At 40.1% G+C, this 23,646-nt stretch overlaps 1 protein-coding gene across 9 annotated transcripts in view; it reads right to left on the reverse strand.

Annotated features, from left to right (window-relative positions):
* Positions 1–479: 479 nt before the first annotated feature.
* Positions 480–23,646, reverse strand: part of LOC110494585 (inositol 1,4,5-trisphosphate receptor, type 1b) — a 143,340-nt gene continuing 120,173 nt past the window's right edge. For all 9 annotated transcript variants that reach the window (XM_021569788.2, XM_021569785.2, XM_021569786.2 and 6 more), the window contains 2 exons: positions 5,479–5,640; positions 480–4,089 (listed from right to left, as the gene is read on the reverse strand). In XM_021569788.2, coding sequence (XP_021425463.2) covers positions 4,000–4,089; positions 5,479–5,640 — 252 coding nt within the window. In that variant the 3' untranslated portion in view covers positions 480–3,999. The remainder of the gene's footprint in view (positions 4,090–5,478; positions 5,641–23,646) is intronic.

Here is a 23,646-nt window from a genome sequence, read left to right on the forward strand (position 1 = left end):
AAAGTCCACCGATGAAGCTGGACAATTAAAAGCTCCTTTTGTGCCTTTGCGTTTGGTTACTCTGTAAACTTGCTGATGTTCTCAAGTCTACAGACACGCACAAGTCTATTCATATTTTATTAACATGCTCCGTTTCTCTGAATAACTCAATTGTCACCCTGAGAGGATCTGAATCTCCAACACTCTTCGGTGCACCAGCATATCCGCATATACTATATACTGTGTATAAATTCATCAATATTTGTGACAATACTTACAAAGAGTTGACTACAAATAAAGTAATATTTCTTTAACAGAAGCAGACACTGCATAAGTAGGTGAAAAATGTGGGGAAGTTACCTCTGACCTTTTCAGCTAGATTTTACAATGGACTACAAGACTGTCCATTTACACAGTGAGCAGAGGGACACGAGAAGACTGGACTACAGCTTCCCTTCATATGGTAGCCCAGTAGCATACAATGTAGTGACACAATTCAGTGGTGGATGTAAAGGAGAATTACATATATTTTATTAGACAATTCTACATTATTTTACAATTCTAACAGTGGTTAAATCTTTAAAATTAGTCCTTTGCACATTCATTTTTAGTAACACTGATTTTAAATTCCACATTACTTTTCTGAAAACATGGGTCCCTATACAAAAAAACAATGGCTTAAGCGACATAGTGCTTAAGCGACATAAGTACAACAATACAAATCAATAAATAATAATATATCAAATAAACAGCTGCATTGAGAACAGAAATCTGCGGTGAATGATAAAACAAAGGAAAAAGATAGTGGCTTTGTCACAAGTAGTAAATCAGAACAAAAAAGGTCTTAAAGGGACAAATGGCACACATGACAGGTGTTATAATTACAAGAGGATAAACCTTGATGACAGATGCTAATCATATGTAGTGCAAGACAATGTGGAAATATGATTCATAAACATAACAGCATGATGACATTTTTACATAATACATTTGTTTGGATGAAGAAAAGCAAGTATCCTAAAAGCTTTAAATGGCAGTTTTATATAAGAAAGCAAATACCATAAAATAGTACAAGACAGGACACAATCTTATTTGCAGAAATGATACCGAAAACAAGACCTATACTTGCTCTCAGACAATATACTATCTCTATGAAGTGCATTTAAGACTTTTTATGCAACCTTCTGAAAGAAATAAAACAAGTAAAATCAGAAAGGCTAGAACAATGCTTAATCTGTCTGACCAACTGCTATTCTACATGGAGTCATTTTCATATGTGAAGTCCAACAGGTCCCTATTTCATTTAAAAGCAAAATAATACAAAATAAAGCTCCCATGTGGAAAAAAGTTCTGTCCCTATTAAATAAGACATTACTTTAGGAACAACTTAAATTCACACACCAAGGAGTTTGCATATTAAAGTAGTGATATTGCACAGGATACAAAAATAAGACATTAAATACTGCTTGCTATACCAGTAGTAAATACAAAAAGATGTTTATTTCCATGTATCCCAGTGCCATTTCACGTCGCACTACATCTTCCTGTGTCCGGTACAGCTCTGCTGCAGGGCCGGCGCCAGAACGAATCAGTTGGACAGGCATTTAATTTCTATAGGCGGACCCATTTTTTTCACAGGACCTCTTGCGTGCACGCGCTTGCACACATTTTGTTGGTGGGTGTTATAATAAAGGCCATAGGCAGCTTGTGAGTTTCAAGTTTGGGAAAGCTTACAGTTTATCCCGCCATTTCTACCTATCTGCGTATCAGTTATGATTATTTGTATATGCACATTTTGTGGAACAGTTTCATTTTCATAATAATGTTTTTGTTTCTCAAAATTATTGTTACGTGGTTAATCATAAAAATCTGAATTAAAATGACACAAATCTAAAAGTTAAAATTCAACCAATGCAAGAGCATCAGCCTCTGCCAAATGGACACATCGATACACTGTGATCCATTGGCGGCTAAAGAAATGTATAAAATAAACATGAGCTGGCGCACATCCAGAAAACTTATTTTGTGTGGAGGTACTGACTAATGGCGAATAAACTATAAAAATATAGAGAGTCACGCCGAAACGTTGGTGATTTACCCAATAAATTACTGAGAGTTTATATATGGAGTGTGCGACTCCCTTTGTTTTTTTTATAGTTTATAGGCTAAAGAAATTAACACAGAGTTCAGAGATAGCCTATAGGCCAATGCAGCACCTAGGCCAACAACTTCCATCGTCAACTAAGTAAAATACATAGGCCTAAAGCGACAAATAAAAACTGTAGAAAATATCCTGAAGAAAATTCAGGTTATTTCAATCACATTCATCGCTCTACTGTACCTGCCTGCCTCTCTTTCTATCTATCTGTCTTGACTTGCTAGTGCAACATTGCATCAACTCAGCAGGTTGGCGTGCTCAGGCGCTCCCTCAACGTTATCAGGGGAGAGAAACCACTCACATGCTCATTGCTCACATGGAGCACTCCAAACAAAATACAATGACAAAACTTCTAAAATGATGGTTATGAAATAAACCAAAACTTGTTTCTCACAAGTGTAGCAGGTTGTGAACTCTGTAAACAATGTTTCCACTCTGAGAATGAGAACAGTAAATGACTGCAGAAATTAATGTAACCAAATAACAGAGATTAACAGTACATTTACTAGGCCTACTGGTTACATGTGTAATGGGGAATTTATCAAAATAAATGATCAAAGGGAAAACCATTCACACAATGAATGAGCAAGAATTCACAGGAGACAGCGGAGCATATTCTGGAGAGCTGAGTGCATGCATTCTGGAGAGAGACGCCCATATCTTCGCCATAACCCTCTGCTTCTTGTCTCAACATTTTAAATTATACTCAAGACACAGTATCTTCACACATTTTAGATGTTTTTCCGCTGACAGCCACAATTCAATAATTAGCTAGGCTTATTGCCACGTGCTCTGCCCAAATGGCTGGCTTTCCTAATAGGCACAGGCCTATGCACTTGTGATTTGAAATAATCCACAGCTATCTAAAAAAACAAAAAAACAAATGATCCTCTGTGGCTAAGTCATGATCTCTGGTAAAGTATTTACTATTATTTTATTTAGACAGAAATCATTATATAATTTTGGCAAAACATCAATTTACTTTAGGGGAAGCTAACAGTACACTGTTTACCCACCAACTTTTCTTTGTAATTCGCAAGTGGCTGAAACTAGATGTCTGTATATAATGACGAGATGCTCATGTCTCCGCCCTAACAGTGCGAGTCACTGTGGGAATGCAGGCAACAAGCTTAGGTCTGCATATTATGCCCATAGAAACGCATTCAGGACAGATTTGTGGCGAGAGTGAGCCCTCTTGCTTCACCTCTGCCTCTCTGCTGAAACCATTGAGTGAAACAGCACCACTCTGTATTACTACGTGTAGCCCATGTATCTGATGCTGTCTGGCCAGAAAAAGTATGACATGACATACTCCTTTTGTTCAGACAGCATCAGATATATGGTCTACACATACGGAGACAGAGGGGCGCTGTTTCGCTCGGATGCTTTATCTGAGATTGATGCGTCTTTGACTTCTCAGTCAAATAAATCATCAATATTTCAAGGAGGAACGGTAGGGTGGACCAGGCCCCCTACAGCCCGCCCATAACGCCGGCCCTGCTCTGCTGTATTTCAAGTTCACCCAGTAAAGGCCATGTAATGAGAATTCACTTACATTTTTACATAGAAAACATTTGGCACAGATCCCAACTGGACTGGAAAAAGGATGGGTTGCCTGGGCATGGTGAGTGATTTTGTTTGAGTTATACCTTTGTAGGCTAACCTACATATTACAATTATTTGACTAGCTAATTCAATGTGCTACGCTTCACAAACACATTTGGTAGCTACAGTATATATGCAGGACGGGAAGGAGCACTAAGTGAAGACTCTGCAATCTGTTCCCTATTCAAACACAAAGCAGTAGAAGTAGCTCTCCCTGGGTCTTGTGGTTGGGTAGGGGGGGCGTCCTTGCCTCAGCCTCACGCAGTTTGCTGGGGGTTGGCATGTTGAGGATGCTGAGGATGACCCAACAGTCCGATCCTCTGTTTCTGCTTCCTCTGCTCTGTCATCTAGAGGACAACACACAGGACAGATGCTAGGTTATTTACTCATTACTCATTTCCTGTATCTGTACATCTGCTGCTTTTGTAACTTCTATGGGTGGGATATAGGTTGTCTGTGTCTGACACTTACAGTACCACCAAACAAGCTGCTACTACGTTTCTTGTTCAGAGAAACAAAAGTATAAACTGCCCGTGCCTGCAAATTTTGCACAGCAATGTGCTGAGAGCTTTTGGCTTTGACGGGAGGGTTTCAGGGTTTCATTTGAAACGTATCCTCTATCCTTTCAGAATGTCATCTCCTCTAACAACAAGTAAACCACAGGAAACAAAAGAAAAGACCAAAAGACCAAAAGAAAAGACCAATAGTGAAACTTTCAAGCCAGGCGCATGAGTAATAATGAAAGATGTTGGCCTTTATGGCAATAGGGACAACAACTATTTTAAATAAATTAAAGTTCTAAAACAAACAAAATAAGTTTAACAAAAAAATGTTTTCTTTGTCATCTTAATATTGCAACGGCAATACAAATACCCTCATAACAATGCTGTTGGTCATCATGAGTTGAGCATTATAAAGGAAATCATTATTAGATGTCGGGAAGTGCTAGAAAGAGCAGCATTATAGTATTACGATAGAGAGCCATAGGGGTGGCCACTGGCTAAACTCAGTTATAGTAGAATGTGACTCTTTATTTGTGTCACAGCAAACTAATTAAGTCAATTTTCATTGGAATGATGTAACAGAGGGAGCTCTTGTTTGGGTCTGTTGTTTGTGAGACGATGTTCTTGTTTGTGTGCCACTTTTGAGTGCCATGGAGCATGCTCATGAACCTTCCGGGTAAGGGGGGGGGGGGGGGGGGGGGGGGGGGCACTGCCCTGACTTCTGGGAAAATAAGACTGAAAAAAATCTAAAAGTAAAAGCACAGTTAAGTTTGAATTTGTCGGTCAACTAAACTCCTAAAGTAACATTTTAAATTTGGTCGATGTTAGTGTACATGTGAAAGAATTTTGAAAAACTAAGTAGACATCAACCAAACAAAGATTTATTTATGGAGATATTTAATCCTGAAAAATCAAGGGGAAAGGGTAGTTGTGTCCTCATCTAAACCATTAGCCATACAACAACCATTTCCTCCTGTCTGGGTCTAGATACCACCCGTATCCTCAAACACTTCTCATTTCATTGAAAGACCAAAATAGTATTGTATTTACAGGAAACAGTGTGCCGAGTTTGATGAAATGATTTATGAAAAATGTTATTGAACTGAACAAGGCAAGTTACCATTAAACACATCAAATGCTACACAAAATATATGGAAAATAAAAATTATTTTCATATCAATATCTATACAGACTATGATCAGTTCACTTTACGAGGCTAGATGGCCCCCTCACCTGCTCCTTGAGCTCGGTCAGTTGTCCAGAGAGGTTGGAGACTAGCTTCATGGTGGACTCCAGTTTCTCCTGCAGGCTCCTGATCTCATTCTGCTCCCCGTCCGCATCGCTACATACCAGGGACATGGCCCGCATCCGTGGAAACCAGTCCAGGTTGTGCTCCTGGTGAACAGAGGGAGGAGATATGTTATTCAAGCATGACTAGAACATTTGTTGAAACACTGTAAATAAGGGCAATACATTTTAATTCCGGTCTCTCATCATAATTATAAAAGTTATAGAAAATATTTGGTAACACTTCACATTACTATGCCTTACACTGTAATAAGTACATATTGTAAAAATGTTTCCAAAAAAAACGCTGAGTGTTCAAAACAGTTGTGTCAAGTTGGCTGGATGTCCTTTGGGTGGTGGACCATTCTTGATACACATAGGAAACTGTTGAGCAAGAAAAATGCGCCAGCTCTGGAGTTCTTGACACACTCAAACCGGTGCACCTGGCACCGACTACCATACCCCGATCAAAGGCACTTACAGTTGAAGTCAGAAGTTTACATACACCTTAGCCAAATACATTTAAACTCAGATTTTCACAATTTCTGACATTTAATCCTATTAAAAATTAATTGACTTAGGTCAGTTAGGATCACTACTTTATTTTAAGAACATGAAATGTCAGAATAATAGTAGAGAGAATTATTTATTTCAGCTTTTATTTCTTTCACCACATTCCCAGTGGGTCAGAAGTTTACATACACTCAATTAGTATTTGGTATCATTGCCTTTAAACTGTTTTAACTTGGGTCAAACGTTTCGGGTAACCTTCCACATGCTTCCCACAATAAATTGGGTGAATTTTGTCAGGTTTGTAGGCATCCTTGCTCGCACACACTTTTTCAGTTCTGCCCACACATTTTCTATGGGATTGAGGTCAGGGCTTTGTGATGGCAACTCCAATACCTTGACTTTGTTGTCCTTAAGCCATTTTGCCACAACTTTGGAAGTATGCTCGGGGTCATTGTCCATTTGGAAGACTCATTTGCAACCAAGCTTTAACTTCCTGACTGATGTCCTGAGATGCAGCAAAGCACTCCCACAACATGATGCTGCCACCCCCATGCTTCACGGTTGGGATGGTATTCTTTGGCTTGCAAGCCTCCCCCTTTTTCCTCCAAACATAACATTTTTGGCCAGCCAAAAAGTACGATCTTTGTCTCCATGTGCAGTTGCAAACCGTAGTCTGGCTTTTTTATGGCGGGTTTGGAGCAGTGGCTTCTTCCTTGCTGAGCGGCCTTTCAAGTTATGTCGATATAGGACTCGTTTTACTGTAGATATAGTTAATTTGGTACCCGTTTCCTCCAGCATCTTCACAAGGTCCTTTGCTGCTGTTCTGGGATTGATTTGCACTTTTCACACCAAAGTACGTTCATCTCTAGGAGACAGAACGCATCTCCTTCCTGAGTGGTATGATGGCTGCGTCGTCGCATGGTATTTATACTTGCGTACTATTGTTTGTACAGATGAACGTGGTACATTCAGGCATTTGGAAATTGCTCCCAAGTATGAACCAGACTTGTGGAGGTCTACAATTTTTATCCTGAGGTCTTGGCTGATTTATTTTGATTTTCCCATGAGGTCAAGCAAAGAGGCACAGAGTTTGAAGGTAGGGCATGAAAGACATCGACAGGTACACCTACAATTGACTCAAATGATGTCAATTAGCCTATCAGAAGCTTCTAAAGCCATGACATAATTTTCTGGAATTTTCCAAGCTGTTTAAGGGCACAGTCAACTTAGTGTATGTATACTTCTGACCCACTGGAATGGTGATACAGTGAATTATAATTGAAATAATCTGTCTGTAAACGATTGTTGGAAAAATTACTTGTGTCGTGCACAAAGTAGATGTCCTAACTGACTTGCCAAAACTATAGTCTATAGTTTGTTAACAAGACATTTGTGGGGTGGTTGAAAAACAAGTTTTAATGACTCCAACCTAACTGTATGTAAACTTCTGACTTCAACTGTAAATATTTTGTCTTGCCCATTCACCTTCTGAATGGCACACATACACAATCTATGTCTCAATTGTCTCAAGGCTTAAAAATCTTTCTTCAAACTGACTCCTTGCCTTAATCTACACTAATTGAAGTGGACTTAACAGGTGATATCAATAAAGGACCACAGCATTTACCTGGATTCACCTGGTCAGTCTATGTAATGGAAAGAGCAGTCGTTCCTAATCTTTTGTATACTAATTTTATATTGTATATCTAGGGTTGCAAAGAGAGGGTAAATTACTGGAAACGTTTAAGTTTACTTGTAAACTACAAGAATTTTATTAACTTTCAATGAGCTTTGGGAATTTTAGCATATGACTTCAGATTATCACAAGTCTAATTATATTTGGCCCTCTGTGTGGCCTTAACAGATGTAAAATATATAAAATAAGATGATTTTAAAATATAATTAAAACATTATCCTAAATATTTACCATTAACTTAGTAAATACCATATGAGGGATTCAGCATGATTTTTTTTTTACTCATTTATTTATTTTACTATGTCAAAATGTCTTTGTTGTAAATGTTTTGGCGCCAAACGTGGCAGTTGTGAAAAAAATCTATAGTTGGAAGAGTTAATAAAAGAAAATGCCATTGTTGATTAGATGCTTTCTTTTCATTAATTAGGCCCTTTTCTTTTGAACAATGTGGTCTATCCACTAGAAAGTCATTGACAATATGGACACAGATTATTTTTTTATGAAGAAAATACTATATATGAACACATTTTTATAAAAATTAAAATGACCAGAATTACAGAAGATTCCGGTAACTTACTGGTAAATTACTGGTAGCTGTACAACCCTATTAATGTTCAGAATTGATCAAATAAGCTACAATTTAAACATCAATCAAATCTTTACAATTGCTTGCTCAGGGAAAAATAAATATTTTCATACATGTTGTCATTCATTTAATGCAGTACAATTTCTGATATACACTTATTTTATTTTATTTCACCACTAACATGCTAATACCCTTTGTTTTTGGGGGGGACAAAGCCTTGCACATTAATGTAACTCAAATGACATCAAATGTATTAGTTAGCTAAGGCTTCACTTGGTATACATATGCTGCTTTGACTTGTGTTTCTTTCAAATAAGCAACTCTTTGTTTCACTCTCTGTGTGCACAAATCAAGTCTATAATACAATGTAATAGAATTACATTTGGGGACTTTCCATACCAGGGAGTTCCAATTTAACTTCCTTAAAAACACAGTCAGGTCTACCATTTGCCTTGTTGAATGTGTGAGGGCCAAACAGAGAACACATCATTTACTTAGAATGAACAATAGAGATCCTATTCAATTACTAGAACCCTCAAAGTTCCAGAATGGGTTTAAAATGGCACCCATATAGGCCAGGGAGTAATCCAAACCAGTCTAATTGGAATGAATGGCAGTACAGGCATAATCCTGATTTTACTTATGCAGGAATATAAAAGTAAGGCATGTGATATCAGAAATGATGTAATACAATTATTACTTTACAGTTTATTGTACAGTGTATTATACAACTTTTTGACATAAATACCCTCTAATATATAATATAATATATAATATATATGTAAACTGACCATAAATGTGGCTCTTTTCCAGTGGTGGAAAAAGTACCAAATTGTCATACTTGAGTAAAAGTAAAAATGCCTTAATAGAAAATGAAAGTCACCCAGTAAAAAACTACTTGAGTAAAAGTCTAAAAGTATTTGGTTTTAAATATACTTAAGTGTCAAAAGTAAATGCAATTGCTAAAGTGTACTTAAATATCAAAAGTACAAGTATACATCATTTCATATTCCCTATATTAAGCAAAGCAGACGGCCATATTTTCTAGTTTTTCTTTCTTTCCGGAGAGCCAGAGGCACGCTCCAACTCTGACAAAATGTACAAATGAAGCATGTGTTAAGTGAGTCCGCCAGATCAGAGGCAGTAGGGATGACCAGGGATGTTCTCTTGATAAGTGTGAATTAGACCATTTTCTTGTCCTGCTGAGCATTCAAAGTGTAACAAGTACTTTTGGGTGTTAGTCAAAAATATTAATAGTATTGTAAAGTACAGATACCCCCAAAAACGATTAAAGTAGTACTTTAAAGTATTTTTACTTAATTAGGTTATTTACACCTCTGCTCGTTTCAGGAAACTGAGCATATGTCGCACGTCACAGGAGAGCCATTTGCAAGTAATTTTTATTTTATTTGATCAAAATGCCTTCTGGAATAGGTAAACTTTCATGTGTCTTAATAACAAATATGTATGCCATCGTTAAATACGAATACAATTGTTCAATTATGAGCCTAGTTGGTTTAGCCACAGAAAAAGTAAGCAACCTTCCTGCTAGCCCTGATTGGCTGAAATAATGAGTGGGCTGGACATGCCAAGAGATGAGTTCGGATTGGTCTGCCATGTAGCATGCTTCTGTCTATTTGAGTTGGTCAGTATGTGTATTGTTGGTAATCCTGTCTAACATGGCTTTTAAAAATATATATTGCATAGTAGAACAGCATAAGTGCTGTGGAATTAGAGTTTGATAGCTAAGGAGATGGAGAAAACACCTGTCTCCGAATTACATCTTCAAACTAAGGGCAACCATGGAATCCGTGACAGAGAGGGAGAAGCATCCATCCATGTATACGGGTAAGATAGTCTAGCTAGCTCCATTTTCAGATATTACACGTTTCAAATTTAGTCAGAAAGTCGTTTTCATTTCAAATGTACTGCTAGCTAGCTAGCTAACGTTAGCTGGCTGGCTCGCTTGCTAACGTTACGTGTATGATTTGTGTAGTAATATTATTCATATCTCAGAGTCATTTGTTTTGCTAGTTATATCCTAATGTTAGCTAGCTAATATTGAACCTGGTTGGTTAGATACCAGCAGATTCATGAAGGGTAGTAACGTCATGAGTTTAAATTATGGTTCATTGTTTAGCTTGCTAGTTACATGTCATAACAAAATACTCCACTATGCAAGTATCCATTTCAATAGAATGTTTATGATTTCACTGCGATTGATGTTGATAGACGTAGCTGGTAAATTCGCTCTGGCAATCTACTCCGATTTCACAGCACTCTCGTCTGAGTGTGCCAGAGCGCAGAATAACTGACAAATTTATGAACGCTCAACACCCGTTGAATATGGCCTGTGTCAGTAAACGTTGGCAAAAAAGCGTAATTAAATTGTTGACAGTAGCACAGTTGCTGGGTGTATAACTCAGGAACTTTCACTGTCTTCTTGGTAAGCAGCTCCAGTATAGATTTGGCCTTGTGTTTTAGGTTATTGTCCTGTTGAAAGGTGAATTCATCTCGCAGTGTCTGGTGGAAAGCCGACTGGACCATGTATTCCTCTAGGATTTTGCCTGTGCTTAGCTCCATTCCCTTTTTTATCCTGAAAAACTCCCCAGTCCTTAACAATTACAAGCATACCCATAACATAATGCAGCTGCCACTAAGCTTGAAAATATATCCATCCAGCAATAGGTGTCCTTTTTTTGTGAGGCATTGGAAAACCTCCCTGGTCTTTGTGGATAAATCTGTGTTTGAAATTCACTGCTCGACTGAGGAACCTCCAGATAATTGTATGTGTGGGGTACAGCGATGAGGTAGTCATTCAAAAATCATGTTAATTAAACACTATTATTGCACTTATTATGTGACTTGTTAAAAACATTTATTTAAGTTATTTAGGCTTTCCATAACAAAGGGGTTAAATGATTATTGACTGAAGACATTTCAGCTTTTCATTTTTAATTGATTTGTAAAAATGTTTAAAAAAAAACATAATTCCACTTTCACATTATGGGATATTGTGTGTAGGCCAGTGACCGAAAATCTGAATTTAATCCAGCTAATTATTAGAATCAGATGCACTAGATCAGGGTTGGAGAGAAAACCTACAGGATGGTAGCTCTCCAGGAACAGGGTTGGAGATCCCTGTGTTAGTGTAATAGGTTTAATACTGTATAATAGGCTAATTCTATTGATCCCTTTTCCCTTTTTACTCTGCTTTTTACCCTAACAAGTATAACAGTGTCAGATGCTGCTTGTTGTAGTGAAGATGCCTCAGATGCACAGAGGGGATTGGCGAGATCAGGGGGTGTAAAAGAAGTCATACAACTCTGACAATGACTGGGACTGACGTCAATGGCAGAAGGATTTAGCTGAAATGTCGGGTTGAAGGTGTAAATTGATGGTGCTTGACTCAAGTCTGCAAGTATCTGTGGCCCTCATTATTATTGCGGCCCACCAATCGCTTCTCCGAGGTGCATCCGCATTGTGATTTGAACTATTTCATATTTCTTAAGATTCATCAGTTCATGAAAAGCTATCTACTTTGATGGACAATTCATTGTATTTAAAGTTACAATAGAGAAAATAGACAAAAAAATAGAATTACACTTTTTTTTTTTACACCACCAATCAAATGATCAAGAGGGCAAAAGGGCAGGTTCTTCAGCACCCCTATGCTCTTAGAAAAAAAGGTGCTATCTAGAACCTAAAAGGGTTATTTGGCAGTCCCCATAGGAGAACCATTTGAATAACCCTTTTTGGTTCTAGGAAGAACCGCTTTGGGTTCAATGTAGAACCCTTTCCAACAAGGGTTCTACATGGAACCGAAAAGGGTTCTCCTGTGTGGACAGCCAAAGATCCCTTTTGAAACCCTTTTTGTCTAAGAGTGTTGGGCTCTATCTGTGCATAAAAGAGAAAATGTACTGGGCTTTTCCGTGTAAAAACCCACATGAGCACAAACATATGAAGTTCGTAGGAGCACAGTTTGGAGTCAAATGAAACCTAAGTGTATATAAACATTAAGGACACCTTCCTAATATTGAGTTGCACCCCCCACCCCCTTTTGTCATGGATAGAGCAGGTGTCCTTAATGTTTTGTACATCCAGTGTTTATTAAGGCATCCTAAAAATTAGGAATAAGCAAAGGCTTTGATTTCTGGCCAAAGAGCTGGAAAATATGTCTTAGAAAAAATCTAGCAGAAAAAGTCTTAAAAGGTATTATCAACATTGATATTTAGTTTTACAGAAATGATTTGCCTTCTGTAAGTTTAAGAAATATTGCTTAATGTCTTGTCATTCTGTTCCCAAAAAGTTGGAATACCTGCTACTGTCCTCCCTTGGCATACTGTTACGTTCAGCTCATAACTGTTTATCTCTCTTTCTGTCGCATGGTGGTCAAAGCAAGAGTGTGAAAACAGTTGAGACAACTTCTCCCTCTCTCTCTCTCCAATTAATGTCACCTCTCCCGGCTCTTACAGACCCCTACCCATGAGTCCCCTCTCTTTCCATTTACTGTAACCAGCCCTCTCACCCACTGAGCACCGACTGACAACGGAGGTCTATGGACGCTGAAAAGTAGATGAAATGTGGTCAGTCCAAATGTATACCAATCATAGACATCTGTTTCACAAGTTTGGACAGCACAGTACAGTAGAGCACAGTACAGTACAGTAAACTTGAGTATGGGTCAGTGCAATACAGTAAGGTACTGTAATGTACAGTAAAGAGTTTAATACAGCAGAGCACACTAGAGTAGATTACAGTATAATTTACTGTATTGTACTGAACTTTACTCTTACTGTACTGAACTATACTCTATTGAACTGTATTTTACTCTACTGAACTATACTGTGCTGTGCTGTACTGGGATGTACTCTACTCTGCTGTGCTTCGCTGTACTCTACTCTGCTCTGCTCTACTGTGAGGTCCAAACTTGTGAAACATAGACGTCTATGATTGGTACAGATTTGATGCGGCCCGGACCAACCAAATGTAGTCTTGTTTGGGGGAGAGCTAATTAGAATAATAGCCAATGTGTAGAATAATACCCAAACATGCAAAGGAGGACAATGCCTCTTTCTACCTTTGTGTACCTATTCAGGATACATCACCATGAAGAATATGACATTCATAATTATGCATTTTTGTATAGTATAGATCACAGACCCATGATGTCATTCTGTTACCATCCATATGTTACCGGGTGTTGATCCACTTCACTTACTGTAGTTCAATAATCAGAATAGATTTTTTCAAACTCAAGGTGTCATATCATATCATTTTTGGAAAATGTGGTCACATAAAAAACTGAGGGAGATTTTACTGTCATTCTGTTACCAAACTGCACTGTTGTTCCAGTAAATGTGTTTCTGTAACATTTTTGGTGGAAATTGTTCAAAGTAGTCCTTGTGCATAGTGTTGTATGGTTTAACTTGGCAATCAATGGTTTTTGTTTGGCATACGTTTAAAGTGAAGTGAGCCTCAGCGTCATTCTGTTACCGTGGAATTGCTCTACTGCACAAGGTCTGCCTAGTGCACACAGTGTACATACAGTTTTACACGTGGAGAGTATGAGTGGCAGCCAGTCACTTTAGAGCCTTGAGACAGTGAAAGGGTTGCTGCAATCATCCAGGCGAGCAGCCAAGGGTCACTCCAAACGCATTCTTTCACCCCTCCATCTCCTCCAGCACTAGGCCACGACATACCAATGTTATTGTGCACTGTCTGAACCTGACCTCAAACAAGCCAAGGCCGTGTGAATGGGTCTGTCTGGAGTTCCCTTCAACAAAAACACAAGTGCGTAGACACACACACCATACAAAATAGTCACTCCTTTAGCTACATGCATATGCACTCTCTCACCTTACAAAATAGCATTACGCTATCAATTAGCCTTACTACAGACCCAACAGTTAACAGAAGCACAGTGTTGCCTGAACAGGAGGGTGCTGGGGAGCACCTGCACTGTGGCCTGTGTCTGTTGTGAGCACAGCTGCATGGATGGAAAAGTCCCTTGGTTTCAGTGGTGTAGTCTGAGAAGTGGGGGGTGAGAGTGGCGACTGCAGTGGGCCACAGGTTGGTCCTGGATCAGACAAACAGCAGGACAGGGGAATCACACAGAGACATGTACTCATTCTGAGAGGAGGAAAGGAGTGCTGTGTGCATGCTCCACTTCCTGAACATCCAAAATCACACAGTGCTGCTGTCCCGCATGTTATCAAGTACATTCTGTATTGGATGTCTGCATACTATAATATACTAGAGACGCACCCCCAATAGACACAGTATACTAGTTTCCTATGCTAGCATACTGCTGAATGTAGAATTAGACCCCTGTTTGTCTGCAATCAATTTCAATCAAAAGTGCCAGGCTAATCTTGGACGAGAGGGGAGCAGAGACGTAACGTACAGCAATATTGCTTAATTCTGCCCTTTGCCATCTGTGTCAAGAGTCAGTTTAACAGCCCAGCCCCCCAAACCAGTGTGTTTGGGGGGCTGGGTGTTTACAAGTGAAAACACTTCCAGTAAGTCTCAGACCGCGTGCGGTCAACGCTGACATTAAGTTAATCTTCAAAATGGTTCAATGGAAATGAAAGAAGTGCATTTTTCACTATTAAAACCACAAGGGCCATGACAGAGAAACAGGAAGCTGTGTGGTTTTGACAGCAACAGAAACGTCACAGGCAAGCCACTACATCTACTATTCTTCTATGCAAATTAAAGACACAGTTCACATTTCAAACTAGACCTAACAAACAAATAGTAACAGTGTGCAAAACACAGCAAAAAAACTCCTCACTCTCCCTTCTTCTGAAATGACTCTAATGCATTTTCTTATCAATGCGATTCAAAGTTCAAATCAAGATGCGGATGCATCTTGGAGCAGTGAGCGTGGGCCTCAAAAATAATGAAGGAAACAGATTCTGGTGGACCGGAGTCAAGCATCATCAATTTACACCTTCAATCCGACATTTCAGCTAAAGCCTTCTGCCATTGACGTCAGTCCCAGTCATTGTCAGAGTTGTCTGACTTCTTTTACACCCCCTGATCTCTTCAATCCCCTCTGTGCATCTGAGGCATCTTCACAACAACAAGCAGAATCTGACACTGTTATACTTGTTAGGTTAACCAGCAGAGTAAGAAGGGAAAATGGATCAATAGAATTAGCCTATTATACAGTATTAAACCTATTACACTAGAACACAGGGCTCTCCAACCCTGTTAGGTTTTCGCTGCAACCATAATCTAGCGCATCTGATTCTAATAATTAGCTAGTTGATAAGATTAATCAGGTTAGTTACAACTGGAGTTGGATTGAAAACCTATAAGAGGGTAGCTCTCCAGGAACAGGGTTAGAGAGCCCTGCACTAACTTTGGGCAGAAGGTAGCCTAGTGGTTAGAGCGTTGGGCCAGTAACCGAAAGGTTGATAGATCAAATCCCCGAGCTGACAAAAGGTAAAAATCTGTCGTTCTGCCCCTGAACAAGGCAGTGTTCCTAGGCCATCATTGTAAATAAGAATTTGTTCTTAACAGTCTTGCCTAGTTAAATAAAAGTTAAATAAAAAATAAATGAACATATTTTGAAGTGTATGTCACATGAGAGGCATTTGTCAAAATTTTGTTTTTTTTTGGCAGAAATGCCTTCTGGAACAGGTGAACTTCATATGCCTTAATAACAAGCTTGTATGCCATCTGTAAATATTAATTAAATTGTTAAATTGCGAGCCTAGTTGGTTTAGACTCAGAAAAAGACTTCCCGCTAGCCATGATTGGCTGAGATAATGGATGGGTCGGACATGCCGAGAGATGAGTTCGGATTGGTCTGCAATGTAGCATGCTTCTGTTTATAACATGAGCTGCTCAGTATGTGTAGATAATCCTTGCTACCGTGACTTTTTTGAAAGATATAACATTAGCCATGGAGAACGGCAAAAGTGTTGCTACTGCTAGTCGTATGGGTTGGGATTATGGATTCATTGTTTAGCTAGCTAGCTAAAAGACTCCACTAAAACAGATGACTACATGATCCATCAAGTTAGCCAGGTGTGTCTGGGGAGGATTACAGCAATCTATTGTACATATCTAGATAATAGTGACTCATTCTTTCACATGATCCTTCAATTTAGACAAGTGTCTCTGGGTAAGCATCATCTAATAAATTATACAGTATATGTATCTGGACACTTTCTATTTTTGATATAGTGTGTGTTTACCAGAGACAGTAATTTGAAGAACAACATGACCTGCACCAAAGTCAGATTAGGATATAGGCCAAGGACAAGATAAAGTTTTTTCCTTGTCCAAGATGGCATAGCAGCAAGACATGTTTGTTTTTGTCCCGTTTTTGTCCCGTGTAAATATTCAGCTTTTTTTGCTTTTCTATATACATATATTTCAATCTGTTTTTTCATTTTCGAATAAAATATACTTTCCTGCAACCCGCCTCACCCAACGTGGTATGGATCTGCAATTTTTTTGTTGTTGACCTTATAACTGGACCCTCCAACAGAAGCTAGCCTTCAGAGGCTAGCCAGCTAATTAGCTGCTATCTATTTCGTCATCGTTAGTTACTGCTAGCAGTCTTTACCTTTAGCACAGTCACCAGCTGCTTTAGCCCGGATAATATCGGTCTGTCTGCACAGTGTGATGTCAGCCTTGAGCATATTGGACTGCTTTTTTCCCCCACTACATCACCGGATTCCTGCCGCATACCCTGGGCCATTACACCGGATCATCGCAGCTAGCTAGCTGCTACCGAGTGGCTGCCGTGGCTAACGTTCTTGTCCAGAAGCAAGCACCAGTTAGCCTCAAGCTAGGCCCCTTCCCATTCCCCCGGATAGGAAACGTAGTACACCAACTACAATACCTCTCTTACCTATTGGCCTGGACCCTTTGTCGACAAGAAGCCCTGCCGATCCAAAACGACTGGTCTGCTGACGTAATTCGGCCGATGTGCTCTCAACCGGCCTCTGAGTCATTGATGTCGGTGAGGACCCAGCTCATAGCCCCGGCCTGCTAACTCTCTGAGCGCCATGTCTCCCAATGGGCTAGCATAGTGACGACTGCCAAGCGGCTCCCGGTTTCGTTTATTTCTGCTTATTGGACCCTATGATCACTCGGCTACACAGCTAATGCCTACTGGACTGTTCATTAACACGGCACTTCATTTTGTTTATCTGTCAGCCCCAGCCTCGAAACTCAGGCCTTGTGTGTTGCTAACTGACCCTCTTTGCCCATTCATCACCATTTAACCATGTTGTCTTAGCTGTTTACCCATTGTTGTCTTAGCCCTCCCAATCAACACCTGTGATTTTTTTATGCCTCCCTCTATTGTCAATATGCCTTGTATACTGTTGTTTAGGGTAGCTCTCATTGTTTTGTTTTACTGCGGAGCCCCTAGCCCCGCTCTACATGCCTCGGTTAGCTCCCTTGCCCCACCCCCTACACATGCGGAGACCGCACCTAGCTTGACTGGCACTTCCAGAGATGCAGCCTCTCTCATCGTCCCTCAATGCCTAGGTTTACCTCCACTGTACTCGCACCCTACCATGCCCTTGTCTGTGCATTATGCCCTGAATCTATCCTACCACACCCAGAAGTCTGCTCCATTTAGACTCTGTTCCGAACGCACTAGACGACCAGTTCGTTTAGCCTTTATCCGTACTCTTATCCTACTCCTTCTCTGTTCCTCTGGTGATGTAGAGGTTAAACCAGGCCCTGTGTGTCCCCAGGCACTCTCATTTGTTGACTTCTATAAACGGAAAAGCCTTGGGTTCATGCATGTTAACATCAGAAGCCTCCTCCATAAGTTTGCTTTATTCACTGCTTAAGCACCCTCCGCCACCTTGATGTCCTAGCCATGTCTGAATCCTGGCTTAGGAAGGCCACCAAAAATTCAGAAATTTCCATCCCCAATTATAACATTTTCCGTCAAGACAGAACTGCTAAAGGGGGCGGAGTTTCAATCTACTGTAAAGATAGCCTGCAGAGGTCTGTCCTACAATCCAGGTCTATGCCCAAACTGTTCGAGCTACAACTTTTAAAAATCCATCTCTCCAGAAATAAGTCTCTCACTGTTGCCGCTTGTTATAGACCACCCTCAGCTCCCAGCTGTGCCCTGGACACCATATGTGAATTGATTTATCATCAGAGTTCGTACTGCTAGGTGACTTAAATTGGGATATGCTTAACACATCGGCCGTCCTACAAGCTAAGCTAGATGCCCTCAGTCTAACAAGGAACCTACCAGGTACAACCCCAAATCCATAAACATGGGCAACATCATAGATATCGTCCTGACCAACTTGCCCTCCAAATACACCTCTGCTGTTTTCAACCAGGATCTCAGCGATCACTGCCTCATTGCCTGTGTCTGTTATGGGTCTGCTGTCAAACGACCACACCTCATCACTGTCAAACGCTCCCTAAAACATTTCTGCGAGCAGGCCTTTCTAATCGACCTGGCCTGGCTATCCTGGAGGGATATTGACCTAATCCCGTAGGTAGAGGATGCCTGGTTGCTCTTTAAAAGTGCTTTCCTCACCATCTTAAATAAGCAAGCCCCTTTCAAAAAATGTAGAACTAAGAACAGATATAGCCTTTGGTTCACTCCAGACTTGACTGCCCTTGACCAGCACAAAAACATCCTGTGACGCACTGCACTAGCTTTGAATAGTCCCCGCGATATGCAACTTTTCAGGGAAGTCAGGAACCAATATACACAATCAGTTAGGAAAGCAAAGGCTAGCTTTTTCAAATAGAAATTTGCATCCTGCAGCACTAATTCCCAAGAGTTTTGGGACACTGTAACGTCCATGGAGAATAAGAGCACCTCTTCTCAGCTACCCACTGTACTGAGGCTAGGAAACACTGTCACCACCGATAAATCCACGATAATCGAGAATTTCAATAAGCATTTCTCTACAGTGTACCACGCTTTCCACCTGGCTACCCCAACACCGGACAACAGCTCTGCACCCCCCGCAGCAACTGGCCAAAGCCCCCTCCCCCGCTTCTCCTTCCCCCAAATCCAGACAGCTGATGTCCCGAAAGAGCAGCAGAATCTGGATCCCAACAACTCAGCTGGGCTAGAGAATCTGGACCCTCTCTTCCTAAAATTATCCACCGCCATTGTCCAAACCCCTAATACTAGTCTGTTCAACCTCTTTCATTTCATCTGAGATTCCTAAAGATTTGATAGTGGCCGCGGTCATCCCCCTCTTCAAAGGGGGAGACACAATAGACCCAAACTGTTACAGACCTATATCCATCCTGCCCTGCCTTTCTATAGTCTTCAAAAGCCAAGTGAACAAACAGATCACCGACCATCTCGAAACTCACCGTACCTTCTCCGCTATGTAATCCGGTTTCCGAGCTGTTCACGGGTGAACCTCATCCATGCTCAAGGTCCTAAACAATATCATAACCACCATCGATAAAAAACAGTACTGTGCAGAAGTCTTCACCAACCTGACCAAGGCTTTCAACTCTGTCAATCACCGTATTCTTATCGGCAGACTCAACAGCCTTGGTTTCTCTAATGACTGCCTCGCCTGGTTAACTAAATGCTTCTCAGCTAGAGTTAAGTGTGTCAAATCGGAGGGCCTGTTGTCCGGACCTCTGGCAGTCTCTATGGGAGTGCCACAGGGTTCAATTCTCGGGTTGACTCTTTTCCCTGTATATATCAATGATGTCGCTCTTGCTGCGGGTGATTCTTTGATCCACCTCTACGCAGACGACACCATTCTGTATACATCTGGCCCTTCTTTGGACACTGTGGTAACACACCTCCAAATGAGCTTCAATGCCATACAACGCTCCTTCCGTGGCCTCCAACTGCTCTTAAATGCTAGTAAAACTAAATGCATGCTCTTCAACCGATTGCTGTACGCACGCGCCCGCCCGCCTAGCATCACTACTCTGGACGGTTCTGACTTAGAATATGTGGACAACTATAAATACCTAGGTGTCTGGCTAGACTGTAAACTCTTCTTCCAGACTCATATGAAGCATCTGAAATCCAAAATGAATTCTAGAATCGGCTTCCTATTTCGCAACAAAGCCTCCTTCACTCATGCTGCCAAACATACCCTCGTAACACTGACTATCCTGCCGATCCTTGACTTTGGCGATGTCAATTACAAAATAGCCTCCAACACCCTACTTAGCAAATTGGATGTTGTCTATCACAGTGCCATCTGTTTTGTCACCAAAGCCCCATATACTACCCACCATTGTGACCTGTATGCTCTTGTTGGCTGGTCCTCGCTACATATTTGTATTCCAAACCCACTGGCTCCAGGTCATCTATAAGTATTTTCTAGGTAAAGCTCCGGTAAAACTCCAAACTGTAACCTGTGCCTGCAACCTGGTGCAGGTTGACGACAATATAACCTCCTGTTCCGAGGATGTAGGGCGGCGGTCCGATATCAGAATGGTTCAGATAATAACTACAGAACGAAGCCAACATCAGCGTGAGCTTTGGTTGCGAATGGGATGTTTCCTTTATGACGTAATTTGTAATCAAGTTATGTTTTAATTACGTGTATGTGTAATTCTGTGTGATTAGTTAGTTATTTAGTAAATAAATAATTAAACACAATTTTGTATTCCTGACTCAAATTGTTAGCCAGGGTTCGTGCAGAAAACCAAGAATTTACATCTTTCAGATGAGACTGAATTAAGATGACGATTGATATAGACTGCTATTGATGTAAAATATTACTAGGTCTTTAAGAGTTTATTCAGAAGATAACAGCTCTATAAATATTATTTTGTGGTGCCCGACTCTCTAGTTAATTACATTTACATGATCAGCTCATTCAGGTAATATTAATTACAGATAAATAATTTTATAGAATAGCATATAATATCACTTAATTCGGCATAGCCAAAGACACGACAAATGATAGTAAAAAGCTTAGGGGCACTTTAAATACAATTTGGGGAAAAAAAAGCCAACTCGACTCCTTCATTCATTGAATCAGATGGCTCATTCATCATAAAGCCCACTGATATTGCAAACTACTTTAATTACTTTTTCATTGGCAAGATAAGCAAACTTAGAGATAACATGCCAGCAACAAACGCTGACACGATACATCCAAGTATATTGGACCAAATTATGAAAGACAACAATTGTACTTTTGAATTCCGTAAAGTCAGTGTGGAAGAGGTGAAACATTTTTTGTTTTCCATCAATAATGACAAGCCATCGGGGTCTGAAAATCTAGATGGAAAATTACTGAGGATAATAGCAGACGATATTGCCACATCTTCAATTTAAGCCTACTAGAGAACGTGTGCCCTCAAGAATAGTAAAGCCCCTTTACTGGCTCAAGTAGCCAACCAATCAGCCTGTTACCAACCCGTAGTAAACTTCTGTAAAAAATAGTGTTTGACCAGATACAATGCTATCTTACAGTAAAAAAATTGACAACAATTTCATTATGCTTATAGGAAAGGACACTCAACAAGCACAGCACTTACACAAATGACTGATGATTGGCTGAGAGAAATTGATGATAAAATGATTGTGGGGGCTGTCTTGTTAGACTTCAGTGCAGCTTTTGACATTATTGATCATAGTCTACTGCTGGAAAAATGTATGTTTTATGGCTTTACACCCCCTGCTATAATGTGTATAAATACTTACTTGTCTAACAGAACACAGACTGTGTTCTTTAATGGAAGCCTTTAAAATATAATCCAGTTGAAATCAGGAATTCCCCAGGGTAGCTGTTTAGGCCCCTTGCTTTTTTTCAATTTTTACTAACAACATGCCACTGACTTTGAGTAAAGCCAGAGTTTCTGTGTATGTGGATGACTCAACACTATACACGCCAGCTAATACAGTGACTGAAATGGCTGCAACACTCAACAAAGAGCTGCAGTTAGTTTCAGAGTGGGTGGCAAGGAATACGTTAGCATTTCTAAGCTACTCATCCTGGGGTCCACACAAAACATAAAACATTACATAATACAGAACATTAATAGACAAGAACAGCTCAAGGACAGAACTGCATACATATAAAACGTCACACATAGCTGGTGGGGTAAGTGTGTGTGTGTCAATGCTGTATGTTAATTCCATCAATCAAATGTATTTATAAAGCCCTTTTACATCAGTGGATGTCAAAAGTGCTCATACAGAAACCCAGCCTAAAACCCCAAACAGCAAGCAATGCAGATATAGAAGCGCTGTGGCCTGGAAAAACTCCCTAGAAAGGAGTTTCTAAAACTAAAACATTTCTAAAACTAAAAGCATTGTATTTGGAACAAAACACTCACTAAACCCTAAACCTCAACTAAATCTTGTAATAAATCATGTGGAAATTGAGCAAGTTGAGATGACTAAACTGCTTGGAGTAGCACTAGATTATAAACTGTCATGGTCAAAACATATTGATGCAGTAGTAGCTAAAATGGGGATAAGTATGTCTATAATAAAGTGATACTCTTCCTTCTTAACAACACTATCAGCAAAGCAGGTCCTACAGGCCCTAGTTTTGTCGCACCTGGACTACTGTTCAGTCGTGTGGTCAGGTGCCACAAAAAAGTACTTTGGAAAATTGCAATTGGCTCAGAACAGGGCAGCACGGCTGGCCCTTGGGTGTACACAGAGAGATAATATTAATAACATGCATGTCAATCTCTCCTGGCTCAAAGTGGAGGGGAGATTGACTTTATCACTACTTTTATTTATGAGAGGTATTGACATTTTGAATGCACTGAGGTGTCTGTCTAAACTACATGCAAAGCCCACAAGACATGCCACAAGAGGTCTTTTCACAGTCCCCAAGTCCAGAACAGACTATGGGAGGCACACAGTACTACATGACTACATGGAACTCTATTCCACATCAAGTAACTGACGCAAGCAGTAAAATTAGATTTTTTTTAAAAACATATCAAAATCACCTTATGGAACAGTAGGGACTGTGAAGCAACACAAACATTGGCACAGACACATGCATACACACACACACACACGCACGATAACATACACACTATACATACACATGGATTTAGTACTGTAGATATGTGGTAGTGGTGGAGTATGGGCCTGAGGGCACACCTTGTGTTGTGAAATATGTGAATGTATTGTAATGTATAAACTGCCTTCATTTTGCTGGACCCCAGGAAGAGTAGCTGCTGCTTTGGCAGCAACTAATGGGGATCAGGTGAAAGTTTTACACAAACATTCTATAATTATCAGCACGACTGGGCAGTTTGGTGTTATGAGAACATTTACCACAACCGAATAAATGTTCTAGGAACTATCCCAGAACCAATTTTGGTTTGCTGGGATGGCTGCTTTCGG

Source organism: Oncorhynchus mykiss, chromosome 17 (assembly GCF_013265735.2).
Source record: "Oncorhynchus mykiss isolate Arlee chromosome 17, USDA_OmykA_1.1, whole genome shotgun sequence".
NCBI lineage: Eukaryota > Metazoa > Chordata > Actinopteri > Salmoniformes > Salmonidae > Oncorhynchus > Oncorhynchus mykiss.